We start from the raw sequence: 24,153 nt of genomic DNA on the forward strand, positions 1-24,153 counted from the left end.
CCCGCCCAGCAAATTCCCGGCCACGTCTGCGTTTTTCCAAACACTCTCAGAAAACGGTCAGTTGACATCCATAGACGCCCTCTTTCTGTCAATCTCCTTGCGTTCGGCTGTACGATTGGAATTGTCGCTAGAACCAGTGCAAAACCACAATGGACTTTGTACCCATACGATGCGCGTGCGCATTGCGGTGCATACGCAGATTAGCTGTTTTTTCACTGATTGCTAAGCAGCGAACAACGGCAGCTAGTGATCAACTTGGAATGACCCCCAAAGAACAAGAGAGGGATGCTGAGCATCCAGTGCAAGAATGGAAAATGTACCACTGTTATTCTACTCAGTGAAAACCAGACGGGGAAACGGACTACAGATCTACACTAAAAAGGTCTACCAATAGGTCTACCACTTATGGTAGACATGCATTAGGTCGGCAGGGTCAAAAGGTCGACATGTAAAAGATAGACAGGTCGACAGGGTTAAAAGGTCGATATGACAATGGTCGACAAGTTTTTTTTTTTTTTTACTTTTTCATACTTTACCAACCATATGGACTATAATTGGGAATAGTAAGCTGTGCCATGCGCAGCGGTAGCAGAGCGAAGCACCTGGCCTGAAGCATGGTGAGCGATGCGAGGGAACGCAGTATACTAATGGGGCTTGTTTGTGGCAGAAAAGTGATAAAACAGCCCCCCAAAAAATATCTGACTACCTTTTTTTGTGTCTACTATTTCCATGTGGACCTTTTGACGCTGTCGACGATTTCTACTGTCTACCTATACTATGTCGATCTTTTGACCCTGTCGACCTAATGCATGTCTACCATTTGTGGTAGACGTTTTTAGTGTAGATCTAATAATCCACACCCAAACCAGACATACGTGATTGTCTCGAAAGCAGTGACCATCATACCCACAACTTCATGCACAACAAGATCGATGCACTAGGCACTGACAGCACTGTCATGACTAGAGGGGTAATTCAGACCTGTTCGCTACGGTACATTTTTTTGCATCCCTGCGATCAGGTAGTCGCCGCCTACAGGGGGAGGGGGAATTCGCTGTGCAGGGGTGCGATCGCATGTGCAGGAGAGCTGCACAAACAGCAGTTTGTACAGTCTCTGCACAGCCCAGGACCTACTCAGCCGCTGCGATGATCGGGGCCGGATCTGACGTTACGAATCCTCCCACAAAATGCTGGGTCCCTCCTGCGTTTTTCTGGACACTCCCGAGAAATGGTCAGTTGCCTCCCACAAACACCCTCTTTCTGTCAATCTTCTTGCGATAGCCAGTGCGACTGGATATTTCACACCATCCCATCGCTGCCCAGCGCTCCCCTTCACACCTGCGCATTGAAGTGCATATGCATGCGCAGTTCAGACCTGATCGCCCGTTGTGCGAAAACGCACAGCAGCGATCAGGTCTGAATTACCCCCAAGTGCGACAGCATGTCCGGTTGACAAGTCATTAGATAAAGATACACTTCCCTGACTTCCAGGGAGGACAAGAATATGCTGTCCTTCATGTGGATCAGCATGGAGGACTCTGGAGGGTGATGATGTAACCTCTGGATAGGACAGCCAGCAGCTAGGTACCTGAAGAGGACTTTCACGCTACAGTCACTGATATGGACCATCCGCCCTTCTGAGCGCGGTGTAGCACAAGAATAATAAACTCTTCTTAGAAGGTGACCTTTACCAGAGAAGAAGCATATGCTAGCAGACTGACCTATGGTGGACGCTCTACCCTGAAAGGAGCGAAAACGTGAACTCTACTGTTTAGGGGCAGTCATGTGGAAATCTGGGCAAAAATAAATTTGGCCTAAATATTATGAATTTGCTTCTTACGAGCAGAGGCAAAAGAGCATCCGAGCAGAGGCACCGTCGTACACGGCCTCACACCCAAAGTTGTTCCGTTAAGTCAGGAAGGGCATCCCTGGCCAAAGTAAGGCGATAGCCTTAACAAGTGCCTAAATCACCATAGCTTAATCTATCCCAGTCAATCTCTCATCCAAATACTAACAGGCGTGCCCCTGCTTAGCTTCCAAGATCAGATGAGATTTCGCACAGAGACGGAAAGGTTTCATCACAGTAAAAACAATACGTATTTGGAATTCTCTGCCTCAGAGAGTAGTAATGGCAGACTCGGTCACTACTTTTAAGAATGGGCTAGATACATTTCTAATAGATAAGGATATACAAGGATATACAAGGATATGGTGAGTAAATCATGCACTGTAGTAATAGAACAAAATATATTTATTAAAAAAGAAAACAAAACAAACAAAAAAAACACCAAGGAGTACTTAAAATAATGGCTAAACATTCACCCCAGCTAAAATTAGTCTTAAAAATATTACAGTGTAGATCACTACCCTTGCACACCGCAACTTCTGAACACGGGTTTTTGGCACATGAACGCGCATAACCAGTGTTCATGTGCGGTGTGAAAGGTGCCAGAGTTGAAATACTGGGTCGAGTGACCTGGGATTTCAACCCTGCTCTTGAACAGGGGTGAACACGTGTTCAACCCGGCTCACTGTGCGGCGTGAACGGGCAACCAGTTTCCCGTTCACTCTCTATGTACAGGCAGCGCTTGAAGATCATGTGATCTCCAAGCGCCATCGCTGCTGACTGCGGTGTGAAAAGTGCCTGAGGTGGGTCGCACCCTGGGAGCTCCCATGTCAGGCTCCCGGGTGCGACCCGCTTCATGCAGTGTGAAAGGGTATGACAGGTTGAACTCGATGGACAATTTTCAACCTCACAAACTATGTTACTATGTATGCGTTCAGGATGGTGGGACCATAGGCTGGAAAAGGTGCTAGGACTTATGTTTGTGTGTTTATTTTCTGTTTATACCTTAAGCCTCTGTATGCTATGTGCACAGTGTCTGCTGCCAGTAAAAGAAACTATGTTTAACTGGAAGACCTGCCTTACGAGTCCTTATTTCAAGTACCCGTTTTACATGCGGTGGCCCGTACTCTGGGAAAATTTTAGATACTGAGTCGCCGTGCAAAAGCCAGATGCCTCCGGCGTGGCCAAGGGTTTAAAGGCAAACATTCTGGTTACGTGAGTAATGGTTGGCGGTAATAACCATAGTTACATTAATGCACTGGATAATCTGAGTAGTACTGAGATAATTTGCCATTGTGAAACAATTTACTAAGGGTTCTATTTAATATGGGATGTTGCCCATAGCAACCAGATTCTACTTCTCATTTATCTAGCACCTTCTAGAATATAATACCTGGAATCTGATCCCATCTTAAATAGAACTCCCATCTTAGTAAATTTACCCCATTGTGTTTACCCGAAAGACATGCCTTACGGTTCTTATTTTTATTACCCATTTTACAGTATGGGTGAGTGCCACAGCAATAATAAGAATTTACTTACCGATAATTCTATTTCTCGGAGTCCGTAGTGGATGCTGGGGTTCCTGAAAGGACCATGGGGAATAGCGGCTCCGCAGGAGACAGGGCACAAAAAGTAAAGCTTTTCCAGATCAGGTGGTGTGCACTGGCTCCTCCCCCTATGACCCTCCTCCAGACTCCAGTTAGGTACTGTGCCCGGACGAGCGTACACAATAAGGGAGGATTTTGAATCCCGGGTAAGACTCATACCAGCCACACCAATCACACCGTACAACTTGTGATCTAAACCCAGTTAACAGTATGATAACAGAGGAGCCTCTGAAAGATGGCTCCCTAAACAATAACCCGAATTAGTTAACAATAACTATGTACAAGTATTGCAGATAATCCGCACTTGGGATGGGCGCCCAGCATCCACTACGGACTCCGAGAAATAGAATTATCGGTAAGTAAATTCTTATTTTCTCTATCGTCCTAGTGGATGCTGGGGTTCCTGAAAGGACCATGGGGATTATACCAAAGCTCCCAAACGGGCGGGAGAGTGTGGATGACTCTGCAGCACCGAATGAGAGAACTCCAGGTCCTCTTTTGCCAGGGTATCAAATTTGTAGAATTTTACAAACGTGTTCTCCCCTGACCACGTAGCTGCTCGGCAGAGTTGTAATGCCGAGACCCCTCGGGCAGCCGCCCAAGATGAGCCCACCTTCCTTGTGGAATGGGCCTTAACAGATTTAGGCTGTGGCAGGCCTGCCACAGAATGTGCAAGTTGAATTGTGTTACAAATCCAACGAGCAATCGACTGCTTAGAAGCAGGCGCACCCAACTTGTTGGGTGCATACAGTATAAACAGCGAGTCAGATTTTCTGACTCCAGCCGTCCTTGAAATGTATATTTTTAAAGCTCTGACAACGTCCAACAACTTGGAGTCCTCCAAGTCACTTGTAGCCGCAGGCACTACAATAGGCTGGTTCAGGTGAAACGCTGATACCACCTTAGGGAGAAAATGCGGACGCGTCCGCAGCTCTGCCCTATCCGAATGGAAAATTAAAAAGGGCTTTTATAAGATAAAGCCGCCAGTTCAGATACTCTCCTGGCGGAAGCCAGGGCCAGTAACATAGTCACTTTCCATGTGAGATATTTCAAATCCACATTTTTTAGTGGTTCAAACCAATGGGATTTGAGGAAATCTAAAACTACATTTAGATCCCACGGTGCCACCGGAGGCACCACAGGAGGCTGTATATGCAGTACTCCTTTGACAAAAGTCTGGACCTCAGGGACTGAGGCCAATTCTTTTTGGAAGAATATTGACAGGGCCGAAATTTGAACCTTAATAGATCCCAATTTGAGACCCATAGACAATCCTGATTGCAGGAAATGTAGGAAACGACCCAGTTGAAATTCCTCCGTCGGAGCACTCCGATCCTCGCACCACGCAACATATTTCCGCCAAATGCGGTGATAATGCTTCGCGGTGACTTCCTTTCTTGCCTTAATCAAGGTAGGAATGACTTCTTCTGGAATGCCTTTTCCTTTTAGGATCTGGCGTTCAACCGCCATGCCGTCAAACGCAGCCGCGGTAAGTCTTGAAAGAGGCAGGGACCCTGTTGAAGCAGGTCCCTTCTCAGAGGTAGAGGCCACGGATCGTCCGTGACCATCTCTTGAAGTTCCGGGTACCAAGACCTTCTTGGCCAATCCGGAGCCACTAGTATCGTTCTTACTCCGCTTTGCCGTATGATTCTCAATACCTTTGGTATGAGAGGCAGAGGAGGAACACATACACCGACTGGTACACCCAAGGTGTTACCAGCGCGTCCACAGCTATTGCCTGCGGATCTCTTGACCTGGCGCAATACCTGTCCAGTTTTTTGTTGAGGCGAGACGCCATTATGTCCACCATTGGTCTTTCCCAACGGTTTATTAGCATGTGGAAAACTTCTGGATGAAGTCCCCACTCTCCCGGGTGAAGATCGTGTCTGCTGAGGAAGTCTGCTTCCCAGTTGTCCACGCCCGGGATGAACACTGCTGACAGTGCTATCACGTGATTCTCCGCCCAGCGAAGGATCCTGGCAGCTTCTGCCATTGCACTCCTGCTTCTTGTGCCGCCCTGTCTGTTTACATGGGCGACTGCCGTGATGTTGTCCGACTGGATCAACACCGGTCTTCCTTGAAACAGAGGTTCCGCCTGGCTTAGAGCATTGTAGATTGCTCTTAGTTCCAGAATGTTTATGTGAAGAGACTTTTCCAGGCTCGACCACACTCCCTGGAAGTTTCTTCCTTGTGTGACTGCTCCCCAGCCTCTCAGGCTGGCGTCCGTGGTCACCAGGATCCAATCCTGTATGCCAAATCTGCGGCCCTCCAATAGATGAGCCCTCTGCAACCACCACAGAAGAGATACCCTTGTCCTTGGAGACAGGGTTATCCTGGAATTGCTTCGTAAGAAGCCACCATTTTTCCCAGGACTCTTGTGCATTGATGCACAGACACCTTTCCTGGTTTTAGGAGGTTCCTGACCAGGTCGGATAACTCCTTGGCTTTTTCCTCGGGAAGAAAAACCTTTTTCTGAACCGTGTCCAGAATCATCCCTAGGAACAGCAGACGAGTTGTCGGCATTAATTGGGATTTTGGAATATTCAGAATCCATCCGTGCTGCTTTAGCACCTCTTGAGATAGTGCTAATCCCATCTCTAGCTGTTCTCTGGACCTTGCCCTTATTAGGAGATCGTCCAAGTATGGGATAATTAATACGCCTTTTCTTCGAAGAAGAATCATCATCTCGGCCATTACCTTTGTAAAGACCCGAGGTGCCGTGGACAAACCAAACGGCAGCGTCTGAAACTGATAGTGACAGTTTTGTACAACGAACCTGAGGTACCCCTGGTGTGAGGGGTAAATTGGAACGTGGAGATACGCATCCTTGATGTCCAAGGATACCATAAAGTCCCCTTCTTCCAGGTTCGCTATCACTGCTCTGAGTGACTCCATCTTGAACTTGAACTTCTTTATGTACAGGTTCAAGGACTTCAGATTTAGAATAGGCCTTACCGAGCCATCCGGCTTCGGTACCACAAATAGAGTGGAATAATACCCCTTCCCTTGTTGTAGAAGAGGTACCTTGACTATCACCTGCTGAGAGTACAGCTTGTGAATGGCTTCCAAAACCGTCTCCCTTTCGGAGGGGGACGTTGGTAAAGCAGACTTCAGGAAACGGCGAGGTGGATCTGTCTCTAATTCCAACCTGTACCCCTGAGATATTATCTGCAGGATCCAGGGATCTACCTGCGAGTGAGCCCACTGCGCGCTGTAATTTTTGAGACGACCGCCCACCGTCCCCGAGTCCGCTTGAGAAGCCCCAGCGTCATGCTGAGGCTTTTGTAGAAGCCGGGGAGGGCTTCTGTTCCTGGGAAGGAGCTGCCTGTTGCTGTCTCTTCCCTCGACCTCTGCCTCGTGGCAGATATGAATAGCCCTTTGCTCTCTTATTTTTAAAGGAACGAAAGGGCTGCGGTTGAAAAGTCGGTGCCTTTTTCTGTTGGGGAGTGACTTGAGGTAGAAAGGTGGATTTCCCGGCTGTAGCCGTGGCCACCAAATCTGATAGACCGACTCCAAATAACTCCTCCCCTTTATACGGCAAAACTTCCATATGCCGTTTTGAATCCGCATCGCCTGTCCACTGTCACGTCCATAAAGCTCTTCTGGCCGAAATGGACATAGCACTTACCCGTGATGCCAGTGTGCAGATATCCCTCTGTGCATCACGCATATAAAGAAATGCATCCTTTATTTGTTCTAACGACAGTAAAATATTGTCCCTGTCCAGGGTATCAATATTTTCAATCAGGGACTCTGACCAAACTACCCCAGCACTGCACATCCAGGCAGTCGCTATAGCTGGTCGTAGTATAACACCTGCATGTGTGTATATACTTTTTTGGATATTTTCCATCCTCCTATCTGATGGATCTTTAAGTGCGGCCGTCTCAGGAGAGGGTAACGCCACTTGTTTAGATAAGTGTGTTAGCGCCTTGTCCACCCTAGGAGGTGTTTCCCAGCGCTCCCTAACCTCTGGCGGGAAAGGGTATAATGCCAATAATTTCTTTGAAATTATCAGCTTTTTATCAGGGGCAACCCACGCTTCATCACACACGTCATTTAATTCTTCTGATTCAGGAAAAACTATAGGTAGTTTTTTCACACCCCACATAATACCCTGTTTAGTGGTACCTGTAGTATCAGCTAAATGTAACGCCTCCTTCATTGCCAAAATCATATAACGTGTGGCCCTACTGGAAAATACGGTTGATTCGTCACCGTCACCACTGGAATCAGTGTCTGTGTCTGGCTCTGTGTCGACCGACTGAGGCAAAGGGCGTTTCACAGCCCCTGACGGTGTTTGAGGCGCCTGGACAGGCACTAATTGATTGTCCGGCCGCCTCATGTCGTCAAACGACTGCTTAAGCGAGTTGACGCTATCCCGTAATTCCACAAATAAAGGCATCCATTCTGGTGTCGACCCCCTAGGAGGTGACATCCCTATATTTGGCAATTGCTCCGCCTCCACACCAATATCGTCCTCATACATGTCGACACACACGTACCGACACACAGCAGACACACAGGGAATGCTCTACACGAAGACAGGACCCACTAGCCCTTTGGGGAGACAGAGGGAGAGTCTGCCAGCACACACCAAAAAAAGCGCTATATATGACAGGGATAGCCTTATAATAAGTGCTCCCTTATAGCTGCTTTATATATATCAAAATATTGCCATTAAATTTGCCCCCCCTCTCTGTTTTACCCTGTTTCTGTAGTGCAGTGCAGGGGAGAGACCTGGGAGCCGTCCTGACCAGCGGAGCTGTGAGAGGAAATGGCGCCGTGTGCTGAGGAGATAGGCCCCGCCCCTTTTCCGGCGGGCTCGTCTCCCGCTATTTTGTGAATCCAGGCAGGGGTTAAATATCTCCATATAGCCTCTGGGGGCTATATGTGAGGTATTTTTAGCCTTTTAATAGGTTTTCATTTGCCTCCCAGGGCGCCCCCCCCCAGCGCCCTGCACCCTCAGTGACTGCGTGTGAAGTGTGCTGAGAGGAAAATGGCGCACAGCTGCAGTGCTGTGCGCTACCTTTAGAAGACTGCAGGAGTCTTCAGCCGCCGATTCTGGACCTCTTCTTACTTCAGCATCTGCAAGGGGGCCGGCGGCGCGGCTCCGGTGACCATCCAGGCTGTACCTGTGATCGTCCCTCTGGAGCTGATGTCCAGTAGCCAAGAAGCCAATCCATCCTGCACGCAGGTGAGTTCACTTCTTCTCCCCTCTGTCCCTCGTTGCAGTGATCCTGTTGCCAGCAGGAATCACTGTAAAATAAAAAACCTAAGCTAAACTTTCTCTAAGCAGCTCTTTATGAGAGCCACCTAGAATTGCACCCTTCTCGGCCGGGCACAAAAATCTAACTGGAGTCTGGAGGAGGGTCATAGGGGGAGGAGCCAGTGCACACCACCTGATCTGGAAAAGCTTTACTTTTTGTGCCCTGTCTCCTGCGGAGCCGCTATTCCCCATGGTCCTTTCAGGAACCCCAGCATCCACTAGGACGATAGAGAAATGTAACTGATAACCACACATAGGAGTGTGGGACAGCAATATATACTGTACATATATATGCATAGGTGAGTGACACAGCAATATGCACTGATAACCACACATAGGCGAGTGTGAGACAGTAAAATATAGCATACATAGACACACATAGGTGAGACATTTCTCTTTGTAAAATGCAAAAGGCTTTAACAGGACAAAGTGCCCCCCTGAAGGTAGTGACTTCAGAGGAGAGAAAACAGTCCTGGCAGCAGCTCTACATGCAGAGCCCACATTGTTTAACTTCTCCTGCTGTGAGTAAGACTCCCAGACTGTACTACTGCAGGATGGGGAATGCAGCGTTTGTAGCTCTGCCGCCTCCGGTCTCCACTCTCCTCCAACACCTCCTCCTCCTCTCTTGCTGGGGTTGACCCTGGTGTAGCCTATATCTTCCAACACGGCAGCCTGTAGCGCACGCCCCCCCCTCTGTGTATGGGAGTGGAGTCACAAGAAGAAAAGAACAGAGAGAAATGGCGGCTGCCAATCATGACTGCACCAACCGCTGTCCCCTTTAAAAAGGAGACTGCGTGCATCGGTCCCTGGGACCAGATGGCCTATACAGGTTGAGTATCCCTTATCCAAAATGCTTGGGACCAGCAGTATTTTAGATATCTGATTTTTCCGTATTTTGGAATAATTGCATACCATAATGAGATATCATGGTGATGGGACCTAAGTCTAAGCACAGAATGCATTTATGTTTCATATACACCTTATACACACAGTCTGAAGGTCATTTAATACAATATTTTTAATAACGCTGTGTATTAAACAAAGTTTGTGTACATTGAGCCATCAGAAAACAAAGGTTTCACTGTCTCAGTCTCACTCAATAAATTCCGTATTTCGGAATATTTGAATACGGGATACTCAACCTGTATTGCGGCCATAGTGCTGTGGAAGACCTCGCTGCGAACCCCCCTGCCGCTGACGCAGCTTTTGCTGGCCAGCTGAACACAGCTCCTGCTGTACTACCACTGTGCAATGCAACAAGCAGCGCACAATCCTAGTTACAAATGAAAAGAAAAAAAATATAAATAGAAGTATAAAGCAACTTACTAAAACAAGGGCTGCACAGCCCTTCTAAAACATGCCTTACTCCATATAGGCATCTAAAGAAGACTGGAATCATGGGGGTGTAGGCGGAGGAGCTTGGGTTTAAAGCTAGAGTTTGCATTAAGCGCACGAGTCCAGCCCCAATCTGCAATCCCCATGGTCCAGTGTTCCAAAGCCTTATTGAAAGAGAAATCTGCATAACGCTTCCAATAGGCTTCTCATGGTCTGGTGTGACTGGTTTCTGTATCGCAACACCTTGGCCCATGGAACTCTCCTGCCTGACTTTTTGTACCTTCTACTGTAATGTTGATGCTCCTTGTCTCTGCCTTTAATAGTATTCTCAGGGGAAATTTTATTGTTCTAGGTATGAACATGATTTGGCCTCTCTCTCTCTCTAGCCCCCTCCCTCCCCACACCCAACTTTCTTAATTCTCTCGGTGCTATGCCCTTTCTTTATTACTTCTTTCCACCCCATTATCCTCCTACTTCTTTTATGTCTCATATACATGCTTGACAAATGTGGTATAGTTCTCAGCTTAATGAGTACCATGGCATTGAGCAAGCTTCCATTTTGCTACACTTACGTGTTCTTTTTTTTATTTTCATGTGAATGCTACAGTTATTTTGTATGCTTTCATACGTATTCTTATACTCTTTTCCCGAAAACTAAAAATAAATCAGATTTTAAAAAAAACCTGCAAATGCAACATTTTGCAAAAGTGCAGTTGAGGAGCAAAATATATTTGTCCTACCACCTTGCAATTTGTTTTCTATGGAGATATATATATAAATGGTCCCAATTTCAGTGGAACAATCCCACTTTCAGGCACTGTCCCCATGAGCAGGGGGCTGCACTGTGCAGAGCAGTGGGTGAACTGAACAGATGCAGTTAGCATGGGCACGGCATCTAGACAAGGAGAGGATTGACCCTGGGTGAAGCCGAGATGCTCAAGGTATGGAGGAAATGGGGTGTGCAGCAAATACACTCCCCCTTTTTGGACATGTGCAAAGTCCTGTTTTTCAAAATGAATTTGTTGGGAGGTATGGATTTTATTGTACACATACTAAACCTGGTATGAAAGTAAGTAGCCAATGAACCAATTAAGAGCAGCTGTGCTTTAATGGCAGGAAGGAAAGAAAGCCACTCAGACTATTTACCAACGAACATCATGTGGGTTAAGAATTATCTTCATTGTATCATAAACTGCATTAATGAACCATGACGCTATAATGAAGTCCATTGCTGCTTGTAGTAAAACAAAGCAGAATATGCACTGGAATGTCTGACTTCTTGGGACTCGCATAGAGCTGGACGCACTATCTCCAGCATGGGTGTATATATGGTTAAGTATTGTATATGGTCTCTTTAAAAGTGGAAAATATGATACTGAAAGTGTCAAGTAGAGTAACCAGCCTTAATCCTTTCTCTCTATGGTACAGATTTGGCAAGGAGTATTCAAATAGGTGCAACAGCCTCTTAGAAATCTACAAGATGCTTCACAGAACCAGACGTGAATTGTGAGATACTGTACATGCCAGCAGTTGTCAATGAACTCACTTCTTGTTGTCAGGGTGGACTAGTTCATTGATCTTTACGTAAGTGATGATGACACTTCTGACATCGGTCTGAGTGAGGAGGTCACCTTTCCTGCAAAATAACCAAGAAATCAAAGCAAAGGGTATGACAGAACATTCACAGGGATAACCTTTTACTTTTGATCTAAAACTGATCATCACTTTAAAATTCTACAAATAATTTAACACAAATGTCATTAAATTGATAGTTTACAATAAAACCTAATTTACTATACCCACTATATTTTAATTGTAACTAGTAGCATAGTTTATAATAATAAAAAAAACAACACACAACAATGGTACAAGGCCCATTGTGAATGATGGATTAATCTTTCTTGTTCATATTTAAGAATGGCAATGGTGATCCGGTCCTCAAGAAGATAGAGTGTGACCGAGCCAAACCATGGCTAGCCAATAAAGTGCCACGTTCTCACAAAGTAACCCCACTTCAATTATCCATGGCTCTTTAGTCCACCTTTTCAACACTGTATATAACATGCATGGAAATATTCGTTATGGTAAAATTTACCATTGATAACGTTATTTCTCCTAAATCCACAGGAGAACACTGGTGCAAATTCGCTGTTGCGTCATCATATCCCAATTAGTTAAAGCTTTCGGCCTCCCAGCGTGCAACGGGCCCGTCCATATATCCTGCCTTCTGGCTCAGGCAAATCAGTTGTTTTACAAAGCTCAAGTCAGGAGCATCATAGAGAGCCCTAATCAGGCGAGAAGAACACACATGCACACCCTTCCGTACAAGAAAGAAGAGAAGAGGTTAGGGAGTAAAATGATCCTCAAATAAGGTGCGTCAGGGTGGGATTCCTGTGGACTTAGGAGAAATAACGTTATTAACAGTAAGTTTTACCATAACGAATATATCTCCGGCAGGGTCCACAGGTTATCCACAGGATAATATTGGGATGTCGCAAAGCAATTTAGTGGTGGGGACGCTCCTGATTGGACATGAGAATCCTTTGCCCGAATTTAGCGTTCTGAGAGGCAAAGGTATCAAAGGCATAACGTCTAATGAATGTGTTAATGGAAGACCATGTGACTGCCTTACATATCTGTTCTGCTGAAGCACCACATTGTGCTGCCCATGACAGACCTACCTTACGAGTAGAGTGAGCAGAGACATTAGCCGGAACAGGGAGATCAGCTTGAGTATGCTTCTGAAATCGTCATCCGAAGCCATCTCGCCAGTGTCTGCTTGTCAGCAGGCCATCCTCTCTTGTGAAAACCATAGAAAACGGAGAGAGTGTCCGTCTTTCTGATGGCACTGGTGCGATCCACGTAGATCCTTAAGGCACGGACTACTTCCAACGATGCATCTCCAGCGGAAAGGTCCGGCCCCTGGAAGGCCAGGACTACAATTTCTTTGTTAAGGTGGAATTTAGACACCACCTTAGGAAGACACCCAGATCTGGTTCTGAGAAACGCTCTATCTGGATAAACAAAAAACAAACAAAAAAAATCAGAAAAGGAGGGTGACATAATGCCCCTAAATCTGAAACTCTTCTAGCTGAAGCAATAGCCAGTAGAAAGAGATCTTTAGCGGTCATCCACTCGTTTAAGTGGTTCAAATGGGGCAACTTGAATAGCCTTTAGGACTAAACTTAAGTCCCAAGGCACTGTAGGAGGAACAAAAGGAGGTTGAATGCGTAGCATTCCCTGGATAAAAAAGTGTGCACATACTGTAGTTTAGCAATTTTCTTTTGGAACCACACAGTTAATGGTGACACTTGCACTCTCAAGGAAGCCACTCGTAGACCTCTGTCCATTCCTGCCTGAAGGAATGCTAGGACTCCGGAAACTCTGAACGCCCTAGGGTCAAATTTCAAGTCATTGCACCATTGAATATAGGTTTGCCATATTCGGTGATAAATGCGAGCTGAGGAAGGTTTCCTTGCTTTGGGCATAGTTTGATCTACCTGTTGGTGAGAATCCTCTTGCTTTCAGGATGGAAGTCTCAAGAGCCACGCCGTCAAATACAGTCGATCCATGTGCTTGTGACAGCAAGGACCCTGAGACAGTAGATCTGAACGTTGAGGGAGAAGGAATGAGCATCCATAGACAACCTCTGCAAATCTACGTACCAATGTCTTCTTGGCCAAGCCGGAGCTATTAGTATCACGGCGCCCTTTCCTTGTTTTACCTTTTGCATTACCCTGGGAAACATGGCGATCGATGGAAACACATAGGCTAGATGAAAGTCCCACCTCACTGACAGGGCATCCACAAAGATCGCTCTGGGATCCTTTGTTCTTGACCCGTATGCAGGAACTTTGTTGTTCTGGCGTGACGCCATGAGATCTATAGGTGTGTACACACGGTGAGATCCTTGCTATGTCCGATTTTGACTATGCGATTTCTTTTGAACTCCCCCAGAGCCCAGATAGTACAGATTTTGATTATCTGCTTGAGATTTTGTCTATGTGAGATTTTGACTAAGTGGCAATTTTGACTATTCTTTGTTCTAGATAGTACACTAGATAGTCAAGATTGACTTGCCTGCACAGTCTATCTAGCCTTACGATGCCTAATAACTTGAGATATGCACTAACTCTTCATAAGATTTTGACTATACAGTCAAATTCTTACAGATTTAGCTCACCGTGTATAAACACCTCAACTCCGGTAACCCCCATTTGTCTACCAGATTTTGGATGACCTCTGGGTGTAAAGCCCATTCGTTTGCATGAATGGCATGTCGACTGAGAAAATCCGCTTCCCAGTTTAGGACTTCCAGAATGAACACTGCGGACAAGGCTGGATGATGAAGTTCTGTCCACTTTATTGTGTGACTTACCTCCTTCATTGCATTCTGGCTGCAAGTTCCTCCCTGATGGTTGAGGTACGCTACTGCCGTTGCATTGTCCGAGTGGATTTGGATTGGTTTCCCCTGAAGGATGTCCATTGCATGAATAAGTGCCATATATATGGCCCGAAGTTCCAATATATTTATTGACAGGCAACTTTCTTCCTTGGTCCACTGCCCCTGGAAGCAACTCCTTCCTGACACTGCTCCCCAGCCCTGAAGACTGGCATCTGTTGTCAGAATTTCCCAATCTGATATCCACAAGGGTCTCCCTTTGTCCAGATGGAATATCTGTAGCCACCAGACTAATAACCGCCTTACTCCCAGGGGAAGGACCATAGTCTGCGTTTTTATTGTATGATGACAACCATTCCATTTGGAAAGGATCAGACGTTGCAGAGGCCTCGAATGGAACGGAGCATACTCCACCATGTCAAATCTCTCTGCAAATGTTATATCTGCCACACCTGCAGTGCACATGGTTTTGCCCAACTGTTAACAAATTTGCTGCTGTGATCAACTCTGAATTACCCCCTTAGTGCTGTATTGCCCTGGCTCAGTAGAGTGGAATACAGGGAAACCTCACCCCGCTTCCAGGATCGATCAATACATTAGCGAACGCTGAGTGGATACAGACGCTAATAATGTACACACTCGCCGTGTTCCTACAGTGAACACAGACGCCAAAGTGAACACTGACGCACCAGTCACACAGCCAGCTATGCTGCAGCTGGGTTCTATTAGATACGCAGCGTCTTAGTCGGAAGCGGGAACTCCGTTCATGGCGGGAAACTCAAAGGAAACTGGCTGTGAACCTGGGAGAGGGACAACCAAGGGAGCATCCAACTTCCCACTGCTGACATCAACCCTAGGAATCGCGACCCATACTACCCCCCTGGAGCCTATGATCCCAAGGGTCTAGCGCTGGTGCACCCTAGGTGGCAGCCACGTTAGAGACTGTTTGGTAGTCTCCTCCCAAAACAGTGCGGCTGTGTCTATGTTCCCCCTCTAAGTGGAACTGATACCTTACCATCTCCCCGTGCTCCGACAACAGCTTGGTAACGTCTGCTGGACTTGCTAGTACATCCTACACAGACGCCCGCCGAAACAGAACTGTTCATGTGGGTAAGCGTTTTTAGACAAGAGCACTCAAAAAAAATAGTAAGACTATAGCATTAGGATTTTAATTACCTACCGGTAAATCCTTTTCTCGTAGTCTGTAGAGGATACTGGGGTCCATTTAGTACCATGGGGTATAGACGGGTCCACTAGGAGCCATGGGCACTTTAAGAATTTGATAGTGTGGGCTGGCTCCTCCCTCTATTCCCCTCCTACCAGACTCAGTGTAGGAAACTGTGCCCGAGGAGACGGACATACTTTGAGATAAGACTAGATATGGATAGTGATGAGATTCCGGACCAACGCACACAACAAGAGGAAAGCCAAGCTAACCAAACTTGAAACAGGAACAGCAACAGCTGAACCAACATTACTTAACCAAGTAACAGAACAGGAAGAACAAAGCACTGGGCAGGCGCCCAGTATCCCCTACGGACCACGAGAAAAGGATTTACCGGTAGGTAATTAAAATCCTATTTTCTCTTACGTCCTAGAGGATATTGGAATTCATTTAGTACCATGGGGATGTACCAAAGCTCCCAAACCGGGTGGAAGAGTGCTGAGGTTCCTGAAGAACTTATTGAACAAACTGAAGGTCCTCAAAGGCCAAAGTATCGAACTTGTAGAAATTAGCAAACGTGTTCGAACCTGACCAAGTAGCTGCTCGGCAGAGCTGCAAAGCCAAGACACCCCGGGCAGCAGCCCAGGAAGAACCCACCGACCTAGTAGAGTGGGCCTGTACAGATTTTGGACATGGCAAACCTGCCGTGGAATAAGCATGCTGGATAGTAAGTCTGATCCAGCGTGCAATTGTCTGCTTTGAAGCAGGACACCCAATCTTATTGGGAACAAACATAAACATAAAGAACAAACAGCAAGTCTGTTTTTCTGTGACGAGATGTTCTTTGCACATACACCTTCAAAGCCCTCACAACATCCAAAGACTTTGTAGTAGCAGAGGTGTCTGTGACAACCAGAACCACAATAGGTTGGTTGATATGAAATGCGGACACCACTTTAGGAAGAAATTGCTGACGAGTCGCGTTCAGCTCTGTTCTCATGGAAAATTAAATAGGGACTTTTGTGAGACAAAGGCCCCAGCTCCGACACACGTCTTGCCAACAGTGTGATGGTCTTCCAAGTAAGATATTTTACGTACACCTCCTGTAACGTTTCAAACCAGTCTGATTGGAGGTACTGCAGCACCACACTGAGATCCCAAAGTGCCGTGGGAGGCACAAAGGGAGGTTGGATGTGCAGAACACCTTTCAAGAACGTCTGGACCACAGGGAGAGAAGCCAATTGTTTCTGAAAGAAAATGGACAAAGCTAAAATATGGACTATTATGGAGCCCAGATGCAGGCCCACGACCACGCCTGCCTGCAGAAAAAGCAGGAAACGTCCCAGATGAAATTCCACCGCAGAAGAATTTCTGCTCTCACACAAAGACGCATTTCTTCCAAATACGATGGTACCCCCTTCCTGGCTTGGATCATAGTCGGGATAACCTTTTTAGGGATCCCACTCCTGGCTAGAATCAGTTGTTAAACTTCCATGCAGTCAGACGTAGCCGTGGTAAGTCCTGATAGACAAACGGGCCCTGTTGCAGAAGATCCTCGCGAAGAGGTAGAGGCCACGGATCTTTGAGGAGCATCTCCAGAAGGTCCGCGTACCAGGCCCTTCTTGGCCAGTCCGGAGCAATGAGTATTGCTTGAACCTTTTTAGAATTCTTGGGATCAGAGGAATGGGAGGAAACAAGTACACCAGCTGGTAGACCCACGGAGTTGTCAGGGCATCTACCGCTACTGCCCGAGGCCATCATGTCGATTTGTGGATACCCCCACCGACATGTTAACCACTCGAACACCTCCGGGTGGAGGCCCCATTACCCTGGGTGCAGGTCGTGTCTGACGAGGAAGTCTGCTTCCCAATTGTCTACACCCGGAATGAAGACCGTTGACAACGCCACAGCATTTCTTTCTGCCCAGAGGAGAATTCTTGACACCTCTGACATTGCTGCTCTGCTTTTCGTTCTGCCCTGTCGGTTTATGTACGTTACTGCCATAACATTGTCCGACTGGACCTGAATTGACCGATCTTGAAGAAGAGATGAGGCCTGCAGAAGGGCATTGTATATGGCCCAGAGTTCCAGAATGTTGATTGGAAGGACAACTTCCTGACTTGAACATCTTCCCTGAAACTGCACCCCCTGAGTGACTGCTCCCCAACCTCTGAGGCTTGGGTCTGTGGTTAACAGAAACCATTTCTGAATTTCGAGACTCCGTCCTGCAACGAGGTGAGAAGACTGTAGCCACCACAGAAGGGAGATCCTGGCCTTTGGCGCCAGACGGATTCTCTTGTGCGTGTAAAGATGCGATCCGGTACCCAAATCTAACTCTCTCTGCACATGTTATATCTGCCTCACCTGCAGTGCACATGGTTTTGTCCAACTGCTAACAAAGTTCCTGCTGCGATCATCTCAGAATTACCCCCATAGTCTCAATTTTACGCTCAGCCGTGTCTTTTAGGGAGGCTGCACCAGGAACAGGCAATACAATTTTACATGACAGCCTAGAGACTGGTGTGTCCACTATCGGTGGATTTTCGAATTTTTTCCTATCCTCCAGAGGAAAAGATTAGAGCAACCTTTTAGGGATCTGAACCTTCTCATCAGGATTAACCCATGGTTCTTCAAACAGGGTATTCAATTCCTTTGACACAGGAAAAGTAACTGAGGACTTCTTCTTTACATTTAAATAAGATTCCTCACTCCCCTCTGACACCTTATCAGGAATATGCAGAACATCTCTGATAGCCTCTATAAAGGACTAGATTGCTTAGATTTGAAGCAGTGATCTCTACGTGTGTTCCCCCATGGCGATAGTGATGCGCAGCCCCGCACATCGCTATCACTGGTACTAGATTGGCCTGCATGCAGGCTCAATCTAGCAGGTTGCTCACTTCACCCGCTGGGTGAAATGAGCTCCCCCGCATGCTCAGCACACATCGCGCTGTGCTGAGCGGGGGCAGAGATGTGTGCTGAGCGGTTCACTCAGCACACATCTCTCCCCAAATTGGGCCGTGAATACAGCCCTTAAGAGCCTCTATTCCCTGTGATAGAGCCACATCCCCCCCCCTCCAAGTATACCTCACCCTACTCCAAGTCTGACCCATCAGCGTCAGTGTCAGATTGCAGGATATGGGCCAGAGATCGCTTTTGCGGACAAAAGGGACGGGACTGAGACGCTTTTTTTGGGACTCAATTTCTGTTCATAAACTCATCCACAGTTTGTTTTAAGTATTGCGTCTTTCTCATTGCGGGACAATTTTGTAGAAAGAGTGGAAATCATTCCTTTGAGAGAATTAACCCACTCCGGTTCAGCCCCACTAGCTTGTGAACCCCAAGTACCCAGTAGTGAGCACCTAAGTGAAGAGGAACACTCCGCAGTACAAGAAACACACTCTTTGCCTGACAATGTAAATGTGACAGCACACACACTCACACAGGAAAAGGTTAAGCACAATAACCCCCAAAGATCCCTTCAGGGAGACACATAGTTGTTTGGAGCCAGCCCCCACCGCGCCCTTATCGCTAATGCCAAGCTTAGCCGGGTCGCAGACTAAGTACCCTGATAGGGGACTTAGTCGCCCCCCCCCTGCTATGACTCCTTGGTACCGCTGAGGTAATCTGGAGTAAACCTGGAGGCGATGCGCGTACCTCTCCTGTCAGCGTCTGTGTCCACTGCAGAGGGAAAGTGGCGCTGGTGAGCTGCTGGATCCTCTCATAGTGAAGCTCCGCCCCTTAAATGGCGCGCGGTCTTCCCGCTTTTTTTATACTGGCTAAGGAATCTGGTGCTTAAAATGGAGAGAAACCGTTTTAAGGCTGTGTTGCCAGTCTGGGTACTGTGTACAGTGTACTGAGACACAGTTGTGTACTGTGTCTGGAGACGCATTCCGCCCCCTTTAGAAGCCGTGCGTCTCCGTACCCTTGTGCCGCAGTAATGGCCGGGCGCCCCGCTAACTGGGACGCCGGCTCAGTACTCACCACTCTTCATTCTTCTGGCTCTGTTAGGGGTAGCGGCGTGCTGCGGGAATGTACGCACGCAGTGGTGGGGCTTGCGAATAGTTCCCTCAGGAGGGCAGTGTCCTGTCAGCCGGGAAGGGACCATTAACCCATCAAGAGGTTGGGCCGTCCGTCCCCCTCCCCCCCCATTTCTGAAAACACGCACTTTAGTACTCCTAAGACTCTCCCTTTCCTCCACGGTGCTGTTCGCCTCCTCAAATGGGACCATGGCCTCCTCTTTGAACGTAGTTGTTGCAGTTTTTGAATCCTCAGCTGATCTTCCATGGTATTATTGGGCTATATAGTCTTGAGATTTGTGTTATTTTACCTTAACTGTAATAGATTTTACCATGGGTTCTGCCGATATCTACATCAGTTTATTATACATTTACCTTTTTTATCACCCCTTTGTACTTTGAACATGGTATCCTTCAGCCTTTAGTAAAATAAAATTATTGACAGGTATCCTTCACACATACTTTTGTACCTGTTTAGCAGGCAGCAAATGTTATTTTTGCTTATACCCTGTCAATTTTTATTTTACTATAGACCAAAGGCTGAAGGGATTATTTTAATGCTGTTGGGCAATGTTTATTGCATATTTTTATTGTGAATACACCAGTTTATTTACTAAAGTAAAAAAAAAAAATCTCTGGCTCAAATGGTACCAATACTGCAATTATACTTAGGTAAGTAGGGTGGAGAATCCCTTTAAAGATTTCAGAAGAGATACAAACAAGTAATCAGCTTTAAAAATGTCAAATTACCATACCAAATTTATTAAAGGTGAAAATAAATACTAGGCCATGGGTTTGGGTGCTTCAGAAACAGAAGAGTGCACACAATGTTCCTTGGGATATTGGGGGTAATTCCAAATTGATCGCAGCAGGAATTTAGTTAGCAATTGGGCAAAACCATGTGCACTGCAGGGGAGGCAGATATAACATGTGCAGAGAGAGTTAGATTTGGGTGTGGTGTGTTCAATCTGCAATCTAATTTGCAGTGTAAAAATAAAGCAGCCAGTATTTACCCTGCACAGAAATAAAATAATCCACCCAAATCTAACTCTTTCTGCACATGTTATATCTGCCTCCCCTGCAGTGCACATGGTTTTGCCCAATTGCTAACTAAATTCCTGCTGCGATCAACTTGGAATTACCCCCATTGTTTGGTGTGTGTTCAACGATGTCAAATATTTTGTGAGAAAGGCAGGGGATGAGACAATTTATTTAGATATTCATAGATCTTTCAAAAAAGCAGCCTTTACCTGTACATTTGTTATAGAATCTTGAACGGTGATGCTTATAAACAAGTAACTTTCATTACTGCTTTTTTTGTGGAATATTTACGCATGGTCGATGCTTGCTTTGTCGACAGTGATGGGAATGATAGCAGAATCCTGATGCCACTACCCAGACACGGATTGTGCACCCCTCTACCACGTGGTTTCAAACAATAGATACACAATGCACTTTAAAAAACGCTAATATGATATTAGCAATTCTGAGAATCCAAGTGTGTTTCCCCACTTATATACTGTACAAAATGACGGACACCATGGCCGGATTATATTAGGAGGGCGGTCGCTACTCACACAGGAGCGGACGGGTTTCTGGAAGTCCTGCTGCTGGAAGCCGGGGCTCTGTCATGCCGAGTGTGTGTAAGTGTGTGTTAGGGACATGCGGTGAGGTAAATGGTGTTATGTAGTGTTAACCTTTTATAAATATGGCTGCTGTATATCTGTAATGGGGAGGATATAGTGATGCTGTACTATACACAAAAGTACTAGCATGTGTAAGCTCACAAGTCCCTGCATAGCTCCGGCCAGTCTGGGAGATAGAGGACACCAGTAGTAGCCACCAGCAGCTGTCTAGAGGGTTCTGGGAATTGCCTGTGCAGGGTGAGGGAGGGGCAAGCACAGGACCCCACCCCTAAGTTGGCGCGCAGTAGATATATAAAGCAGCTGAGCCGGTTATCTGCCTCCTCCTCACCCGCATCATCTACATCCCCAGCACCGACCCATCCTCCTCCCAGTCACTGCACTGCTCACCAGACACATAGTCTCATCTCTTCCTGCCGGACTAATTCACCTTCTCCCCCCACTGGTAAGTAGCCCTACGTACCCCCAATGCATCTGCTCTGAGCGGGACTGTCTAGTGGTTCCTGCATCCGGTTCCTGGTTACTGCTGCTACTTATTGAGGAGTCCCGGGATGGCAAGTAACCTGGGGTTGCAGCATAGTATATAGAGGAGGGGATGCAGAGTATATGGTACATGGCGGAAGCAGTATATGGAGGAGGTGCCCTGTATATAGGGGGCACTATATGGAGGGGTATGGGGGTGCAGTGTGTATACAGGGGCAGTATTTGATGGGGGGTGCAGAACATGGAAGAGGATGGTGTGCAGTGTATATAGGGGCAGTATATGGTGGGGGGTGCAAAATATGATAGATGGGAGTGCAGTATATAGGGGCAGTATATGGTGGGGGGTGCAGTATACATAGGGTGTGTGTGTGTCTCTGTGTCTGTGTCACACAGAGGTGACTATATTGAAAAAAATCTGCATCTCTCTCTCCACTGCCCCCAACACTCCACTCTCCCCAAACCCTATCTGCCCCTACCCGCACTCTCTCTCTCTCCCCAGCCCCCTCTCTCCATGTGCAGCAAGTGTGAAACAGTCAGATCAGTATTATTAATATTACCAGCAACAGGTTAGGAGACAGTAACATCTTCCTGCAGTTTCACTTTCACTTTGAGCACATTACAGAAGAGAAGAGTTGGCTTTTATTATATAGAATAGGATATGATTGTATTTCTAGATATTACCGTACTTATGTGAAGGTGGTGTTATAAATTGTGCTCTTTGCTCAGGTGGTAGCTATGTAGGCATTTTTTCACAGAGCACATCTATGTACTTCAGCATTGTGCACTGTAGTGGTACTTACACATTGTAAAATCATGTTATTAAATAGCCCTATAAACAATAAAAATATTTAGTCCAAAAAAAACCCAAGGACAGTATCAACGTCCCACTTCTATTCCTCACCTGTGTCCCGATTCCTGAAATAGAGGTGTCATCTTTGTGGAGATTCCATAGAGGGAGACAATTTCAGGTGGTTGATACAGGTGCTCTCCTTCAGCAGTTGCAGAAGGAAGCAGAACCGGAGCTGGGGCAACAAAAGCTCTGATACTGCCAAAAGAGGCATAACAAAAACCATGTAAGCAAATTGTATAGAATAAACAATAAGCACACAGTGACCATCAGAACAGACTATTTCCATATATAACTCTACTATGAGGCAGTGACGTGTGGTGAGCTGAGGCAGAGCCTTTCCTGTCATACTAACGTATAAGCCACAGTTTTGGTTATATAAAGTATATGAAAAATACAAATATTATGTTAGAAATATCTTCTTTGTATTATTCTAATAATTTTTAGTCAAAACTCTGGAGTAAAAAGTCTTTGGCAGGTGCGAATATCTTATCTACACATCTCTGATCAAGCTCACCAAATTTTCAGAAATATATACTGCTGCACCTGTGTATAATTTGCACATGTACCCTTGGGCTCATATATTGTGTGTAAATACGGTTCTGGTACTAGCCAGTGCCACCTCAGACGTTTACCTCACTGCACATCCCTGCTATGAGGTAGTGTTAACTTCAAAAGAAAAGTCCACCTTTTTGTGGATTAAACATACAAAGGTCACCTGCATCTAATATCTAACCATTGGAGAGTAAAGTGCCACCAATAAGCACCTTGTTGATCAGATTTTTGGTCTTATGTTGGTTGGATAAATACAGTCCACACCTGGCCTTCATTGCTATATCATCTGGTAGATGTTAGTGGCATCAACTTACAAATAAAAAACACTGAAGCTATTTGTGCTCGTCATTTCAAACCAGAATATGTGACATGCCGAAGGGGACAATGGTAGCAAACAACAGAGAGTAATGTCTTTTATCCCTAACTTCTAGAATCTGAGCTATATGTACTAAGAGTGAGCACATCTAATCAATGTTTACATACAGACTCTTGGGACTTACTCAGAGCAGCAATGTGGTGGCATTGCGCGTTTGAAAATGGCTACAGATTTATGCCTGTATTCAGAAATGAACTAATCTATGTGGCTGCGCTGCTCCTATACATCTGCTTGCAAGAGCAGGAGTCATTACTATAAGCACGCTTGTGTATCAGCCCTATCCTGTGTGCAAGAGTTCCATCAGAAATAGCTGTATTTTTGTGTATGTTTACCACTGAATAGGCCATAATTTAGTCTACATGTTCATGTCAAACTTATAAGTACTCGATCGGCAAACCTAATAGGATAGCTTACCGCTGGGGCAGACTGCAGCAGCCCGCCTCCATCTGATCTCTCCACCTGACAGCCAGCGGGATTTTTTATATATTCAAATTATGTAAATAATACCTATTTAATACGGAGTCAGTTTAATTTTATTAAACATTCCCCATATTTCTTAATAATATGATATTGAATCTGGTTGAAATAGTACAAAATTAGCAT

General features: G+C 46.1%; 1 protein-coding gene across 1 annotated transcript in view; it reads right to left on the reverse strand.

Moving 5' to 3' along the window:
* The window catches only part of EIF2D (eukaryotic translation initiation factor 2D), a 118,678-nt gene that overhangs the window by 18,010 nt on the left and 76,515 nt on the right, over positions 1–24,153 (reverse strand). Inside the window, exons 10-11 of the mRNA XM_063955170.1 lie at positions 22,674–22,817; positions 11,607–11,696 (exon numbers count right to left, since the gene is read on the reverse strand). Coding sequence (XP_063811240.1) covers positions 11,607–11,696; positions 22,674–22,817 — 234 coding nt within the window. The remainder of the gene's footprint in view (positions 1–11,606; positions 11,697–22,673; positions 22,818–24,153) is intronic.

Source organism: Pseudophryne corroboree, chromosome 2, assembly GCF_028390025.1.
Source record: "Pseudophryne corroboree isolate aPseCor3 chromosome 2, aPseCor3.hap2, whole genome shotgun sequence".
Classification (NCBI taxonomy): Eukaryota; Metazoa; Chordata; class Amphibia; order Anura; family Myobatrachidae; genus Pseudophryne; species Pseudophryne corroboree.